General features: G+C 44.5%; 1 protein-coding gene across 3 annotated transcripts in view; it reads left to right on the plus strand.

Moving 5' to 3' along the window:
• LOC139583968 (thromboxane-A synthase-like) overlaps positions 1–17,459 on the plus strand; it is a 183,148-nt gene that overhangs the window by 47,082 nt on the left and 118,607 nt on the right. For 2 of the 3 annotated variants that reach the window (XM_071415447.1, XM_071415446.1), the window contains exons 4-5: positions 5,598–5,650; positions 13,676–13,772. In XM_071415447.1, the coding sequence (XP_071271548.1) occupies positions 5,598–5,650; positions 13,676–13,772 (150 nt within the window). Of the gene's footprint in view, positions 1–5,597; positions 5,651–9,380; positions 9,911–13,675; positions 13,773–17,459 lie in introns of those variants that run through there. The other variant, XM_071415448.1, reaches the window with a different exon arrangement.

Below are 17,459 nucleotides of genomic sequence, written 5' to 3' on the forward strand. Positions count from 1 at the left end.
CACACACACACACACACACACACACACACACACACACACACACACACACACTATCCTGGACTTGATAGAGTCTGCCTCTGTCGGTGACCCACTCATCTCCGGCTTCGCTCCTCTCTGTGATACCAACATTAAGCTGAACTGTGTGGGTGAGGAGCCGGTATTGGCATGCGACAATCTCTGCTCTCTGCAGTAATAAAAAGAATGGGGGAGAGAGAGAAATAGAGTAAGATAGAGGGAGAGGGAGGGGCTGGGAAGAAGGAGAGAGAAATGGATGAATGGAGACAGTATGGACTGGTGCAGGGTGCAGCACCATGAAGGGGGCACTCCTTCGGGCACACACCAGCGCTCTGTGCCCACCACCCCTCCATGGGAGCCCAGACTGCAGGAATGCCAGGGCTGCAGCCATTCTGTGGGCTGCTCTGTCGCTTTGCATATCAATGAGCCCAGTGCTTTCTATAAGCACCTTAACGGAACAAGTTTCCCTTTGTGAGCCAACAGACCACTATTCAGATCAGACAGAAGGGTTGAGGAGGGTTGAGGAGCATTCTGTCTGTCTGTCTGTCTGTCTGTCTGTCTGTCTGTCTGTCTGTCTAAAATTGATTAAATGAAACATTTTCCTCATCAATACCCAATAATGACAAAGCGAAAACAAGTTTTTAGAATATTTTGCAAATGTATTAAAATTAAAAAGCAGAAATACCTTATTTACATAAGTATTCAGACCCTTTGCTATGAGACTCAAAATTCAGGTGCATCTTGTTTCCACTGATCATCCTTGAGATGTTTCTACAACTTGATTGGAGTCCACCTGTGGTAAATTCAATTGATTGGACATGATTTGGAAAGGCACACACCAACCTGTCTATTTAAGGTCCACAGTTGACAGTGCATGTCAGAGCAAAAACCAAACCATGAGGTCGAAGGAATTGTCCGTAGAGCTCCGAGACAGGATAGTGTCGAGGAACAAATCTGCGGAAGGGTACCAAAACATTTCTGCAGCTTTGAAGGTCCCCAAGAACACAGTGGCCTCCATCATTCTTAAATGGAAGAAGTTTGGAACCACCAAGACTCTTCCTAGAGCTGACCGCCTAGCCAAACTGAGCAATCGAGGGAGAATGGCTTAGGTCAGGGAGGGGACCAAGAACCTGATGGTCACTCTGACAGAGATCCAGAGTTTTTCTGTGGAGATGAGAGAACCTTCTAGAAGGACAACCATCTCTGCAGCACTCCACCAATCAGGCCTCTATGGTAGAGTGGCCAGGTTTTCACCCCGAGAGTAACGGGCAGATGGAGAGAGTCAACCAGGATGTGGGTAGGTTTCTGTGGTCATATTGCCAGGACCGGCCGGGGGAGTGGGCTGCAATCATCCCCTGGGCAGAGATGGCCCAAAACTCACTCCGCCACTCCTCCACTAACCTCTCTCCCTTCCAGTGCGTACTGGGGTATCAGCCGGTTCTGGCACCTTGGCATCAGAGCCAGATCGAATCTCCTGCGTTGGACGAATGGTTTAAGCGCTCGGAGGAGACCTGGGACGCCGCCCATGTGCACCTGCAACGGGCCGTGAGGCGGCAGAAGGCGACCGCCACCGCAGTGAGGCCCCGGTGTTCACACCGAGGGACCGGGTCTGGTTCTCAACCCGAAACCTGCCCCTCCGCCTACCCTGCCGGAAGCTGGGTCCGCGGTTTGTGGGAAAGTCCTGAGGAGACTGAACGAGGTATGCTACAGGTTACAGCTTCCCCCAGATTACCATATTAGTCCCTCGTTCCATGTGTCTCTCCTCAGGCCGGTGGTGGCTGGTCCACTCCAGGAGTCTGAGGTGCGGATGGTTCCTCCGCCGACTCTGGACATCGAGGGGGCCCCGGCGTATGCTTTTCGAGCCATCCTGGACTCGAGGCATCGGGCGAGGGGCCTTCAGTACCTCGTGGAGTGGGAGGGGTACGGTCCGGAGGAGAGATGTTGGGTGCCGGTGGAGGACGTCTTTGACCCTTCGTTGCTGCGGGAGTTCCACCGTCTCCATCCGGATCGCCCTGCGCCTCGTCCACCTGGTCGTCCCCGAAGTCGGTGTCGGCACGCTGCTGGAGCCACGCGTCAAGGGGGGGTACTGTCATGACTTCCACCGAAGTCGATCCCTCTCCTTGTTCGGGCGGCGTTCGGCGGTCGACGTCACCGGCCTTCTAGCCATCGCCGATCCACTTTTCATTTTCCATTTGTTTTGTCTTAGGTTTCAATCCCCCAATTACTTGTTCATTATTTAACCCTCTGTTCCCCCATGTTTGTTTGTGAGTAATTGTTTGTATGTATATGGTCCGTTATGTGGGCTCGCTTTATTGTATTGTATTTGGTCTATTTTTGAGTAAATTACATTTATTTACTCATATCTGCTGTCCTGCGCCTCACTCCTCTACACAAGCTACACACAGACCTCATTACACCAGGCTAGCCATCACAAAGAAACCTTTATCCCCTCAGAGGACAGGACACAGGATACTGCAGCACATACGACACGTGCTGAGAGTACCTAGAGTACACAGACATGGTGGCAGGATACACACAGGATACACACTGCAGTAGACACACACACACACACTAAGGGTCAAACCATTGGTCGACATGTGAATACAGATTCATGACTGCTGGGAAGCTATTATAGGTTACTTTGGTATGAGTATGCTGAATTAGACAAGTATTCTGCTTTGGGGAGTCTTTGATAAAACATGAAATACAATTTAAGTTATCCTGTATGCTTTTAGTGCAATACTGGCAGTGTACTGTATACAAATGATGCCGAGACCCCATACTGAGAACAAAATACTATTACATGTTCCTCTTCTTACTCCCTCTCCCTTAGCTCTGGTGCAGATTTAATGGAGTATCGCCACAACACATTTTACACCATCTTCAACTTCCACCGGTTGGGTGGTTTTAACTCATAACAAAAAAGACCGGGCTCTTACAGTTAGAACAAATAATATATATTTTTTAAACGTAACCTTTATTTAACTAGGCAAGTCATTTAAGAACAAATTCTTAGTTACAATGATGGCCTAACTGCCTTGTTCAGGGGCAGAACAACAGATTTTTACCTTGTCAGCTCAGGGATTCGATCTGGCAACCTTTCAATTACTGGCCCGATGCTCTAACCACTAGGCTACCTGCACTGGGCCCGTGATCAGCCCCCCCCCCCTTTTCTACACAGTCTTTTTTCATTATGATCTAAAAGGCAAAAGTGGTCCTACATCAGCACTCATACTCTAATAGGCTTTATTAATACAGCCCTGGGCTCTATTGATGGATTTCTACCACTCTGGAGTCAGGACAGTTGTTAATCTCACTTTAATAATGTATACATACTGTTATCCATTTCATATGTATATACAGTATTCTAGTCGAGGCCTATCCTATTTTATTGCTGTACATATACTATTCTATCCACATATTCTTCAGATACTATATATTTTTAGATTTGCGTGTATTGTTTTTTATTGTTAGATATTACAGTCCTGTTGGAGCTAGGAACATAAGCATTTCTCTACACCTGCTATAAGATCTGTTAAACATGTGTATGCGACCAATAACATTTGATTTGATTTATTTGTCCGAGAAATTGCCAATTGAATTAAGTGTGGCATTTAAGACCGTCGCTCAGCTACACACCATAGATTCATTCCACAGATTGATGTGAAGTCAATTGAATGCTCTGAGTCTAAAGTTACAGTGGCTGATGTTTTGTATTTATTTTATTTATTTTTATTTTACCAGGTAAGTAGACTGAGAACACGTTCTCATTTGCAGCAACGACCTGGGGAATAGTTACAGGGGAGAGGAGGGGGATGAATGAGCCAATTGTAAACTGGGGATTATTAGGTGACCGTGATGGTTGAGGGCCAGATTGGGAATTTAGCCAGGACACCGGGGTTAACACCCCTACTCTTACGATAAGTGCCATGGGATCTTTAATGACCTCAGAGAGTCAGGACACCCGTTTAACGTCCCATCCGAAAGACGGCACCCTACACAGAGCAGTGTCCCCAATCACTGCCCTGGGGCATTGGGATCATTTTGTTTAGACCAGAGGAAAGAGTGCCTCCTACTGGCCCTCCAACACCACTTCCAGCAGCACCTGGTCTCCCATCCAGGGACTGACCAGGACCAACCCTGCTTAGCTTCAGAAGCAAGCCAGCAGTGGTATGCAGGGTGGTATTACAGAGCTGTGATGAGTTAAGCTCTCACATGCACACACACACACACAGAGGCCTTGAGACTGGAACTGTTGGAGCAGATCAATACTAAAGATCAATGCACGGTAGAGCTGAAACCTTCGTCATCACACCTCCTTTGTCAGTCAGTGAAGCTTTTTGTTAGTTCTGTTGAAGATTGCAAAGGAGTCAACTGGAAGAGGATGAGACAGCTTTCCCGTGATAGTTGGTTCAGATGAAACTGTTAGTTTGTGTCCAGAAACATACAGTTCAAGGAGAGTATGTTAAGGACACACTCTCACATACTTTTTCTCTCTCTCACACACACACCCTTTGCAGTAACAGTACCTTTTAGTGTTTGTTACGGATACAAGTGTTCTGTGTGTATCCTGTGTGTATTTCTTTTCTCTCCTGCTCCCCTACTCACAGGTGACAATAATCATTCCCCAATCAGTCATCAATCAGTTGCTAATCGGAAGACACCTGCTCCTTTTCCCTTACCCAATCACAGTCCCTTTCCCTTGGTTTAAAACCCCTGTCAGTTGTTTTCTCCCCAGCTCAATCTCTTTGTAACATGCCTTCTGTCTGTAGATCGCTTGTGTGGTTTGCAGCTACTTGTCACTTTGTCCCCACCTGTGAGTATTGTTATGGTGTTTGAGTGTGTGTTTGATGGTGGGAAAAGGGGGTAACCAGACAAGTTGCCCTTGGGCTACACTACCCGTAGTTAAACATTGTTAAAAACACTAGTTAGAACTGGGCGGACCACCCCCTGTATTTTTGGTTAGTTAGTTAGCTGTTTGTGAAGTAGGCTAGTCTAGCTTAGGGGTGTTTTTGGATTATTCTTTCATTCCTTGGGTCCCGCTCAGCCCCTTTTCCTGCTCCCCCCATTACCGTGTGTTTATAAATAAACCTTGAGTGTTTGACGGTAGTAATTTAGTTGTCTGTGGTTATTTTTGTTCTCACTGTTACGTTGTCACTATAATAATTTGCATGAGTTGTGTTACGGGTCCCATTACCATCCCCCCTAGATTGTCGGGCCAAAGGGATTCGTAACAGTGTTGGTCAGGGATGGTATGTTCAGTGTTCAAGCCCCTTTATTAAGTTCTCAGTCATGTGTCAGTCTTAGCTCTGACACAGGAATGGAAAAGTCAAATCAATGCAGCTGTCGCCGTGTACCGCTAGGGTGTTTCTTGCGGTGGCTGTGGAGTTAACGCTAGTAGCTAAGACAATGGAAAGTGCGTATTGAGCAAATATCAATCAGATACCTACAGGTATCTTGAACTCACAGTATTTCATTTGTAGCAGAGAGAATGGATATCCTCTCATATAACATTTTTAATTATATAACATCTCAGTTGGTTCTAAGGTTCCTTTCTAATTCTTTCTAATCTTTCTTTTCAGGGCTTTTTCGGTGTTCACACAGACCTGATTCACAAGTATGGGAGAGTATGTGGGTAAGTGACTGACTGACACTGCATTTACATCACACCAAACCCAAGTGACTACAGGACACTGTATTTGACTTGTCTCATCCAGCGTCTGACCCATCGTCTGATAGACATACAGTTGAAGTCGGAAGTTTACATATACCATAGCCAAATACATTTAAACTCAGTTTCACAATTCCTGACATTTAATCCTAGTAACAATTCCCTGTCTTAGGTCAGTTAGGATCACCACTTTATTTTAAGAATGTGAAATGTCAGAATAATAGTAGAGAATGATTTATTTCAGCTTTTATTTCATTCATCACATTCCCAGTGGGTCAGAAGTTTACACTCAGTTAGTATTTGGTAGCATTACCTTTAAATTGTTGAACTTGGGTCAAACGTTTCAGGTAGCCTTCCACAAGCTTCCCACAATAAGTTGGGTGAATTTTGGCCCATTCCTTCTGACAGAGCTGGTGTAACTGAGTCAGGTTTGTAGGCCTTTTTGCTCGCACATGCTTTTTCAGTTCTGCCCACAAATTTTCTATGGGATTGAGGTCAGGGCTTTGTGATGGCCACTCCAATACCTTGACTTTGTTGTCCTTAAGCCATTTTGCCACGACTTTGGAAGTATGCTTGATGCCATTGTCCAACTTGGAAGTCCCATTTGCGACCAATCTTTAACTTCCTGACTGATATCTTGAGATGTTGCTTCAATATATCCACATAATTTTCCTACCTCGTGATGCCATCTATTTTGTGAAGTGCACCAGTCCGTCCTCTTCCTTGCTGTGCGGCCTTTCAGGTTATGTCGATATAGGACTCGTTTTACTGTGGATATAGATACTTTTGTACCTGTTTCCTCCAGCATCTTCACAAGGTCCTTTGCTGTTGTTCTGGGATTGATTTGCACTTTTCTAGGAGACAGAACGCATCTCCTTCCTGAGCGGTACGATGGCTGCGTGGTCCCATGGTGTTTATACTTGCATACTATTGTTTGTACAGATGAACGTGGTACCTTCAGGCATTTGGATATTGCTCCCAAGGATGAACCAGACTTGTGGAGGTCTGCTATTTTCTTTCTGAGGTCTTGTCTGATTTCTTTTGATTTTCCTATGATGTCAAGCAAAGAGGCACTGAGTTTGAAGGTAGGCCTTGAAATACATCCACAGGTACACCTCTAATTGACTCAAATTATATCATTTAGCCTATCAGAAGCTTCTAAAGCCATGACATAATTTTCTGGAATTTTCCAAGCTTTACAAAGGCACAGTCAACTTAGTGTATGTGAACTTCTGACCCACTGGAATTGTGATACAGTGAATTATAAGTGAAATAATCTGTCTGTAAACAATTGTTGGGAAAATGTATTGTGTCATGCACAAAGTAGATGTCCTAACCGACTTGCCAAAACTCTAGTTTGTTAATAAGAAATTTGTGGAGTAGTTGCCAAACGTTTTTTAATGACTCCAACCTAAGTGTATGTAAACTTCCGACTGTATGTGTTAGAAGTATCAGTGAAGCTGGGAAAAATGTATCATGGTCCCAGATCTGCTTGTTCATGTCTTGCCAAATAATGGTGTGTGACAATGACCATAGGAGTTGGCAAGACATCACAAACTGATCTGGGACCAGGCTAATGGAGAGCAACACCATGAGATCCTGGTAGGCTTATTCCAATGCATTACCCCACGAAGATCAACAGGGAATCAGTAGATAGAGTGAACACATATACATTCCTAGTAATCAAGATAGACAATAACTTGAAACACAATGACTGTGTGTGCCCTTGCAAAGGCAAAGAAACTACAAGAGAGATTTTAATTATTTTCGCAAACTGAACCATTTTAATGTTGATCGCCATATCTTTCAGCTGTTTTATAAATCTGTCCTACAGTGTCCGGTCCTTTGTTCTGATATACATGTTTGGAAACATGCGAGATCAAGACCAAGTAGAGATGCAGCGCTTGATCAAAACGGCGGGAATAGACCAAGAAGTGGTATAGACCAAGAATCAGCCAACAGGCTATACACAAAACTTGTCTTCCAAAAACTAGACAAAATATTACAGGACGGTACACATCCCCTTCACTCAAGTCTCAGTTGTAGCAGCAACCTGACTAGGGGAAGAATACTTCTTCAGAAGAAGCTCAGGATGAACAGATATTTTTACAGTTTTAGTAATTTAGCAGACATTCTTATCCAGAGCAATTTACAGAAGCAGTTAGGGTTAAGTGTCTTGCTCAAGGGCACATTGACAGATTTTTCACTTAGTCGACTCGGTGAAAGGAGTGTACAGTAAATACGTATTGCACTTACTGTAAATATGTGGCCTATTGCATTTTCATATTCATTGAGTGTATTCTGTGTTTTTATGTTTTATGTACTTTGTCTTTTTAGGCACATGACCACACGAATTTCCCCCTGGTGGGATAATAAAGTTGATATCATCTAGATGTGCTGCTAGATTATCTCTGGGTTGATTATACAGGCCTGCTTATAGACGGCAGATTTTCTTCTTAATAGCACATCAAAGGGAATAAGCTACTGAGTTTCTGTGTGTATTTGAGAAAAATAAATAAAAGAGTGGAGGAGTAGAGCAGGGAAAATTGGGTTTGCCATGGCTAGATTTCGTGCCTAGACCAGAAAAGAGAAGTTAAGTCAGAATGTGTGGATATATGCCAAAAGGCATTACTACAGCCTTCAGTAAGAGTAGTCCACTAGCGTGGTTTTTTAGAGAGGCTCATGGCACATTTATTGAACCCCCGTCGTCTCCCAGAACACTCCTCCTCTATGAATTTATCAAAGTTCAACGCTTTCAGTGGTTGTTAGAGAGAAATCTTTCAAAGTTTCTTTATTTTTACATCAGAAATAATATCAAATACAGTATACATAACATGCTGACTAGACTGGGCATGCGCGCATGTTGATTTTGTCCACCCACACCAGACGCGATCAGGACACGCAGGTTGAAATATCAAAACAAACTCTGAACCAACTATATTAATTTGGGGAGAGGTCGAAACACATGAAACATGCATGGCCATTTAGCTAGCTAGCTTGCTGTTGCTAGCTAATTTGTCCTGGGATATTAACATTGGGTTGTTATTTTACCTGAAATGCACTTTGTAGAATTTTCATCCATTTTGAGTGACACAAAATTGTGTTCTCCACTCCGACAATTAATCCCCAGATAAAAGGGGAAATCTAATTAATTTCTAGTAATCTCTTCTTCTTCTTCTGTGGACTTTATATGGAGGTTGCTAACCAACTTTAAGGTGCATTACCACCACTAACTGGACTGGAGTGTGGACCTCAGATCATCTTTCAATCTCCACTTGGGTATATGCGCCTAAAAACCAATGAGGACATGGGAGAGGTGGGACTTGCAGCGCATCAAGTGTCAAAAATAGAACCAAGTTCTATTTTAGCGCCTGGCTAGGCAAACTCTTCTTGATGCGCGCTAGCAGTTTGGATGAATTATTGAATAATGTGTGTGTACATTTATTTTGCAATGAGTGTGCAATCATGCAACGTGAGCGGTGTGGTCAGCATGTAAGATACCTAATGGACAATCTACAACAACAAAAAATAAAAATACGTTTCTCTGCTAGCAAAATTCACCATGACTATGGTCAGGCAGAAATATGTGTGCTTTTAATTTATTTTGGATACTTAAATACAGCAGTACCTCACAATGTCAGGAGAAGGTATATAGTTAGAATAAAATGTAATAGGATCTCTATAGGTGAAACTACATCATAACTATACAAACACACAAATGTAATAAGGTTCCCTCTGCGTTCATGTATTTGTATAGTAATGATGTTGCCACAATAACCACCGGTTGGTGATGAAACTATACAAACTGTCATAACTCTGCTGTGACGATCGGAAGGATCAGGTTACAGTGGGTCCGCTCTACAGTATGCTCTCTCTCGTAGAGGGGGAGAGCGTGAAGTCGGCTGTTTTATGATGGTCATAAAATAGGCTGGAAATGGTTCAACTCTGAGACTATCAATCACTACAGAATAAGAGTAAATCCTAGACTAGTCTGCAGCTGGAAATTACGTAAGTCTAGTATGAGAATACCGACAACCGCTGTACGCCTGACCATCTGTACGCCTGACATATCCATTACAACAGACACTATCCAGGGCTGCTAAGAAAGCGACAACTACGAAAGACGTTGTGACTTCTGGGGAAGTTAACCAGAGACTCTCTGATGAAATTACTCTCCAGCAGACGGAGCGGCGATTCCAAAAGATAAGACAACAACATACGGGCGTAAATATATACATTGCAATTATTTTCGAATGAGCGGCCGTTCACGTGCAAAGGATTAGCATTTTAATGAATATAATTATCAACTGTATGTAGTGAATCCATTTTGTATTTCCTGCTCTTTCTGTCCCCACCCCTTTCCATGATCTATCAAGCCGTCATACCGGTTTAGCCTACTAGGGATTTATCAATGCATTGTGTTAGTAACCAATAACTATATTGTTTGTTTATGTAATTCTGTGATTTGATTAGTTAGTAAATAAATAATTAAGCCAATTTGTATATCGCTGAGTCATTATGAAAACTAGGGTTCGTGCAGATATCCAAGGCTTTGCGACGTTCAGTAATGAGAACTGATGAGGTAATAATGATACATTAATAGAAGACTAATCAATAAGATATGAAAATATCTGAAGAGTCGATTCGGGAAATAGAGACTATAAACATTTTCCCGTGGTGCCCCGACTTCCTAGTTAATTAAAGTTTACATGATTAGTTTAATCACGTAATAATAATTACACATAGAGAATTGATTTGATAAAATTACAGTCTTCACATTTAGATATGACAAAACACACTAACACACAGTTTACGACTAGTTGGTCTGAGTAGCTAGGCCACTGTGGTGATTATGTTACCCATGCAGGTTACGGAATGGAGCTCCCTCTGGGCCAGACAAAAAATATACCTGTCCAGTGTGACAGGTGCATTCATAAACAGACACATGGAGTGTTAATGACCGACTGTTTTAAAAGGGGGTCAGAATCTCCCCTCTGATACTGCCAGACCTTTACCCCGTATTATTTAAACCCTGCTACACTGGATGAAGGGGTGCACTGGTAAATGTGTAGTTACATTAAATCAAATCAAATAAATGTATATAGCCCTTCTTACATCAGCTGATATATCAAAGTGCTGTACAGAAACCCAGCCTAAAACCCCAAACAGTAAGCAATGCAGGTGTAGAAGCACGGTGGCTAGGAAAAACTCCCTAGAAAGGCCAAAACCTAGGAAGAAACCTAGAGAGGAACCAGGCTATGAGGGGTGGCCAGTCCTCTTCTGGCTGTGCCGGGTGGAGATTATAACAGAACATGGCCAAGATGTTCAAATGTTCATAGATGACCAGCAGGGTCAAATAATAATAATCACAGTGGTTGTCGAGGGTGCAACAGGTCAGCACCTCAGGAGTAAATGTCAGTTGGCTTTTCATAGCCAATCATTCAGAGTATCTCTACCGCTCCTGCTGTCTCTAGAGAGTTGAAAACAGCAGGTCTGGGACCTGGTAGCACGTCCAGTGAACAGGTCAGGGTTCCATAGCCGCAGGCAGAACAGTTGAAACTGGAGCAGCAGCACGGCCAGGTGGACTGGGGACAGCAAGGAGTCATCATGCCAGGTAGTCCTGAGGCATGGTCCTAGGGCTCAGGTCCTCCGAGAGAGAGAAAGAGAGAAAGAGAGAATTAGAGAGAGCATACTTAAATTCACACAGGACACCGGATAAGACAGGAGAAATACTCCAGATATAACAGACTGACCCTAGCCCCCCGACACATAAACTACTGCAGCATAAATACTGGAGGCTGAGACAGGAGGGGTCAGGAGACACTGTGGCCCCATCCGATGATACCCCCGGACAGGGCCAAACAGGCAGGATATAACCCCACCCACTTTGCCAAAGCACAGCCCCCACACCACTAGAGCGAAAACTTCAACCACCAACTTACCATCCTGAGACAAGGCCGAGTATAGCCCACAAAGATCTGCGAAACGGCAGAACCCAAGGGGGGGCGCCAACCCAGACAGGAAGACAACGTCAGCGACTCAACCCACTCAAGTGACGCACCCCTCCTAGGGACGGCATGGAAGAGCACCAGTAAGCCAGTGACTCAGCTCCTGTAATAGGGTTAGAGGCAGAGAATCCCAGTGGAGAGAGGGGAACCGGCCAGGCAGAGACAGCAAGGGCGGTTCGTTGCTCCAGAGCCTTTCCGTTCACCTTCACACTCCTGAGCCAGACTACACTCAATCATATGACCTACTGAAGAGAGTCTTCAGTAAATACTTAAAGGTTGAGACCGAGTCTGCGTCTCTCACATGGGTAGGCAGACCATTCCATAAAAATTGAGCTCTGGGAGCTCTAAGAGAAAGCCCTGCCTCCAGCTGTTTGCTTAGAAATTCTAGGGACAATTAGGAGACCTGCGTCTTGTGACCGTATCGTACGTGTAGGTATGTACGGCAGGACCTAATCGGAAGATAGGTAGGAGCAAGCCCATGTAATGCTTTGTAGGTTAGCAGTAAAACCTTGAAATCAGCCCTTGCCTTAACAGGAAGCCAGTGTAGGGAGGCTAGCACTGGAGTAATATGATAACATTTTTGGGTTCTAGTCAGGATTCTAGCAGCCGTATTTAGCACTAACTGAAGTTTATTTAGTGCTTTATCCGGGTAGCCGGAAAGTAGAGCAGTGCAGTAGTCTAACCTAGAAGTAACAAAAGCATGGATACATTTTTCTGCATCATTTTTGGACATAAAGTTTCAGATTTTTGCAATGTTACGTAGATGGAAAAAAGCTGTCCTTGAAACAGTCTTGATATGTTCGTCAAAAGAGAGATCAGGGTCCAGAATAACGCTGAGGTCCTTCACAGATTTATTTGAGACGACTGTACAACCATCAAGATACATTTTCAGATTCAACAGAAGATCTCTTTGTTTCTTGGGACCTAGAACAAGCATCTCTGTTTTGTCCGAGTTTAAAAGTAGAAAGTTTGCAGCCATCCACTTCCTTATGTCTGGCTTTTAGGGAGGGCAATTTTGGGGCTTCACCATGTTTCATTGAAATGTACAGCTGTGTGTCATCTGCATAGCAGTGAAAGTTAACATTATGTTTTCGAATGACATCCCCAAGAGGTAAAATATATAGTGAAAACAATAGTGGTCCTAAAACGGAACCTTGAGGAACACCGAAATGTACAGTTGATTTGTCAGAGGACAAACCATTCACAGAGACAAACTGATATCTTTCCGACAGATAAGATCTAAACCAGGCCAGAACTTGTCCGTGTAGACCAATTTGGGTTTCCAATCTCTCCAGAAGAATGTGGTGATCGATGGTGTCAAAAGCAGCACTAAGGTCTAGGAGCACGAGGACAGATGCAGAGCCTCGGTCTGACGGCATTAGAAGGTCATTTACCACCTTCACAAGTGCAGTCTCAGTGCTATGATGGGGTCTAAAACCATACTGAAGCATTTCGTATACATTGTTTGTCTTCAGGAAGGCAGTGAGTTGCTGCGCAACAGCTTTTTCAACATTTTTAGAGGAATGGAAGATTCGATATAGGCCAATAGTTTTTTATATTTTCTGGGTCAAGGTTTGGCTTTTTCAAGAGAGGCTTTATTACTGCCACTTTTAGTGATTTTGGTACACATCCGGTGGATAGAGAGCCATTTATTATGTTCAACATAGGAGGGCTGTGTGTGTGTTTGTGTGTGTCTGTGCATGCTTGCTTCTGTGTATTTTTGTGTGTGTATGCATGCATATACACACGCAAAGTCAGCGGCCAGTGGTCAGCGGCAATGTCGGCAACCCACCCGCCCCGTCTTGAAACACGGACCAAGGAGTCTAACCCGCGCACAAGTCAGAGTATTTTTCTCCAAACAACCCATGGCACAATGAAAGTGCTACTCTCATCTCACATGTGATACATACCCATCTCACATGTGTGTATGCATGCACACGTGTGTGTCTGGCTTCTCAAGCTCTCCTGTATGTCTCTCCAGATACTATCTAGGCAGGAGGCCCGTGGTGGTGGTAGCTGACCCTGATATGCTCAGACAGATCATGGTGAAGGACTTCAGCACCTTCCCCAACAGAATGGTAAGTCAATGAGGAAAATGTGATCTTTTTTTTCTCCGATGATTACTTTATTGATGCATTATGCCAAAGTACTTTTTCTGCTTCTTTTATGTAGCGAATCGAAAGAAAATTATCCATTTTGAACTGCTTATTTTTAAAGCAGTTTTTGACAAGCTACCTGATGATAATATCGAGCGTCCCATTTTAAAGTAGTCAGAATATGGTCTTCAATTCTGAAACTTAATTCAATACGAACCCCTACAGTGAGGAGGCCCTCTGAAGTCACCAGTGTCCTTCTACTGTGAACCTGTAATACATTTCCAAACTAAAGGAGACACATTTTTAGGGCACACTCTGACTGTGTTCCACTGCATTGCAGGAAGAAAGATGATGTGTCTCTAAAGTTCAGGTTGCTTTCATCATCCACACACTATATTGGCTTGGAACGTGTCCAAACCAAAAACCATGGATTTCAGACAGTATCCACGCTGGGTTAAAGGCTAGAGCTACCGCTCGCTCACAAGGGACAGGACATGGACGCATACAAGAAAGAATGCTACAACCTCAGACAAGGCATCAAACATGCAAAGGCCAATATAGGAGGTAGGTGGAATCCTATTACACTGGCTATTATACTATTACACTGGCTCCAACACTTGTTGTATGTGACAGGGCTCGCAGACGATAATGGATTACAAAGGGAAACCCAGCCATGAGCTGCCTAACGATGCAGAACTCCCAAACGAGCTAAATCACTTTTATGCTTGCTTCGAGGAATATAACACTGTGCCTTGCGTGAAAGCCTCTGTGTTCCGGATGACTGCGTGATCTCGCTCTCCGTGGCCGATGTGAGCAAAACCTTTAAACAGGTTAACAATCACATGGCCGCCAGGCCAGACAGAATACCAGGGCTCGTATTCAAAGCATGCACAGACCAGCTGGCAAGTGTCTTCACAGACGTCTGTCCTTGTCCCAGTCTTTAATCCCAACATGTTTCAAGCTGACCACCATTGTCTCTTTTCCCAAGAGTTCCAAGGTAGCCTGCCTAAATGACTATCGCCCTGTAGCACTCACATCTGTAATTATGAAGTGCTTTGAAAGGCTGGTCATGACACACATCAACACCATCATCCCAGACACCCTAGACCCACACCAATTTGCATACTGCCCCAACATATCCACAATCTCAATTGCACGTCACACTGTCCTCTCTCACCTGGACAAGAGGGGAAATGACTATGTGAGAATGCTGTTCATAGACTACAGCTCAGCGTTCAACACCATAGTTCCCTCCAAGCTCATCACCAAGCTAGGGACCCTGGGACTGAACCCCTCCCTCTTCAACTGGATCCTGGACTTCCTGACGGGCCGGTCCCAGCTGGTGAGGATAGGCAACAACACCCCCGCCACACTGACCCTCAACACCGGGGCCCCTCACGGGTGTGTTTAGTCCCCTGCTGTACTCCCTGTTCACCCAAACTGCGAGCCACGCACGACTCCAACACTATCATCAAGTTTACTGACGACACGACGGTGGTAGGCCTGCTCAGAAACGGTGATGAGACAGCCTACAGGGAGGAGACTTAGCAGCGTGGTGCCATGATAACAACCTCTCCTTCAACGTCAGTAAGATTAAGGAGCTGATAGTGGACTATAGGAGAAAGAAGGGAGCGAACACCCCTGTCCATATTGAGGGGCTGTTGTGGAGCAGGTCACAAACTTCAAGTTCATTGTCTTCCACATTACTAAGGACTTAACATGGTCCACACCCGCACAGTCATGAAGAGGGCACGGCAGCACCTCTTCCCCCTCAGGAGGCTGAAAAGATTTGGCATGGGCCATCTGATCCCCAAAAGGTTTTACAGCTCCACCATTGAGAGCATCTTGACAGGCTGCATCACCACTTGGTATGGCAAATTAACCGCCCTTGACTGCAAAACGGTACAGAGGGTGGTTCGGACGACCTAGTATATCAGTGGGGCTGAGTTCCCTGCCATCCAGGACCTCTATATCAGGCGGTGTCAGAGGAAGGCCCGAAAAGATGGCAAAAACTCTAGCCACCCAAGCCATAGACTGTTCACTCTGCTACCGTCCAGCAAATGGTACAGGAGCATCGGATCACAGACCAACAGGATCCGAGACAGCTTCGACCCCCAAGCCATAAGACTGCTAAATAGTCAATGAATGGTAACTGAACTATCTGCACTGTCTCTATCTTGCACTGACCCTACGACACTCACTAGACTATACAGTGCCTTCAGAAAGTATTCAGACACCTTGACTTTTTCCACATTTTGTTATGTTACAGTTTTATTCTAAAATGTATTAAATTCATTTTTTCCTCATCAATCTACACACAATACCCCATAATGACAAAGCGAAAACAGGTTTTTAGAATCTATTGCAAAAAAAACAGAAATACCTTATTTACATAAGTATTCAGACCATTTACTATGAGCCTCTAAATTAAGCTCAGGTGCATCCTGTTTCCATTTATCATCCTTGAGATGTTTCTAGAACTTGATTGGAGTCCACCTGTGGTAAATTCAGTTGACAGTGCATGTCAGAGTCATGAGGTCGAAGGAATTGTCCTTCGACCTTCGAGCCCCGAGACAGGATTGTGTCGAGGCACAGATCTGGGGAAGAGTACCAAAACATTTCCGCAGCATGGAAGGTCCCCAAGTACACAGTGAACTTCATCATTCTTAAATGGAAGAAGTTTGGAACCACCAAGACTCTTCCTGGAGCTGGCCGGTCGGCCAAACTGAGCATTCGGGGGAGAAGGGCCTTGATCAGGGAGGTGACCAAGAATCTGATGGTCACTCTGACATAGCTTTAGAGTTCCGCTGTGGAGATGGGAGAACCTTCCAGAAGGACAACCATCTCTGCAGCACTCCACCAATCAGGCCTTTATGGTAGAGGGGCCAGACGGAAGCCACTTTTCAATAAAAGGCACATAACAGCCTGCTTGGAGACACCTAAAGTACTCTCAGACCATGAGAAACAAGATTCTCTGGTCTGATGAAACCAAGATTGAACACTTTGGCTTGAATGCCAAGTGTCACGTCTGGAGGAAACCTGTTACCATCCCTACGGTGAAGCATGGTGGTGGCAGCATCATGCTGTGGGGATGTTTTTCAGTGGCAGGGACTGGGAGACTAGTCAGGATCGAGGGAAAGATGAACAGAGAAAAGTACAGAGAGATCCTTGATGAAAACCTGCTCCAGAGCGCTCAGGACCTCAGACTGGGGCCAAGGTTCACCTTCCAACAGGACAACAACCCTAAGCACACAGCCAAGACAACGCAGGAGTGGCTTTGGAACAAGTCTCCGAATGTCCTTGAGTGGTCCAGCCAGAGCCCGGACTTGAACCTGATCGAACATCTCTGGAGAGACCTGAAAATAGCTGTGCAGCAAAACTCCCAATCCAACCTGACAGAGCTTGAGAAGATTTGCAGAGAAGAATGAGAGAAACTCCCCAAATACAGGTGTGCCAAGATTGTAGCGTCATACCCAAGAAGACTCAAGGCTGTAATCACTGCCAAAGGTCCTTCAACAAAGTTCTTAGTAAAGGGTCTGAATACTTATGTAAATGTGATATTTCAGCAAAAATGCTAATAAAACAGTCATTATGGGGTATTGTGTTTAGGTTCATGAGGAGAAAAAAAACAATTTAATCCATTTCAGAATAAGGCTGTAACGCAACAAT

This window comes from Salvelinus alpinus, chromosome 9 (genome assembly GCF_045679555.1).
Source record: "Salvelinus alpinus chromosome 9, SLU_Salpinus.1, whole genome shotgun sequence".
Taxonomy (NCBI): Eukaryota; Metazoa; Chordata; class Actinopteri; order Salmoniformes; family Salmonidae; genus Salvelinus; species Salvelinus alpinus.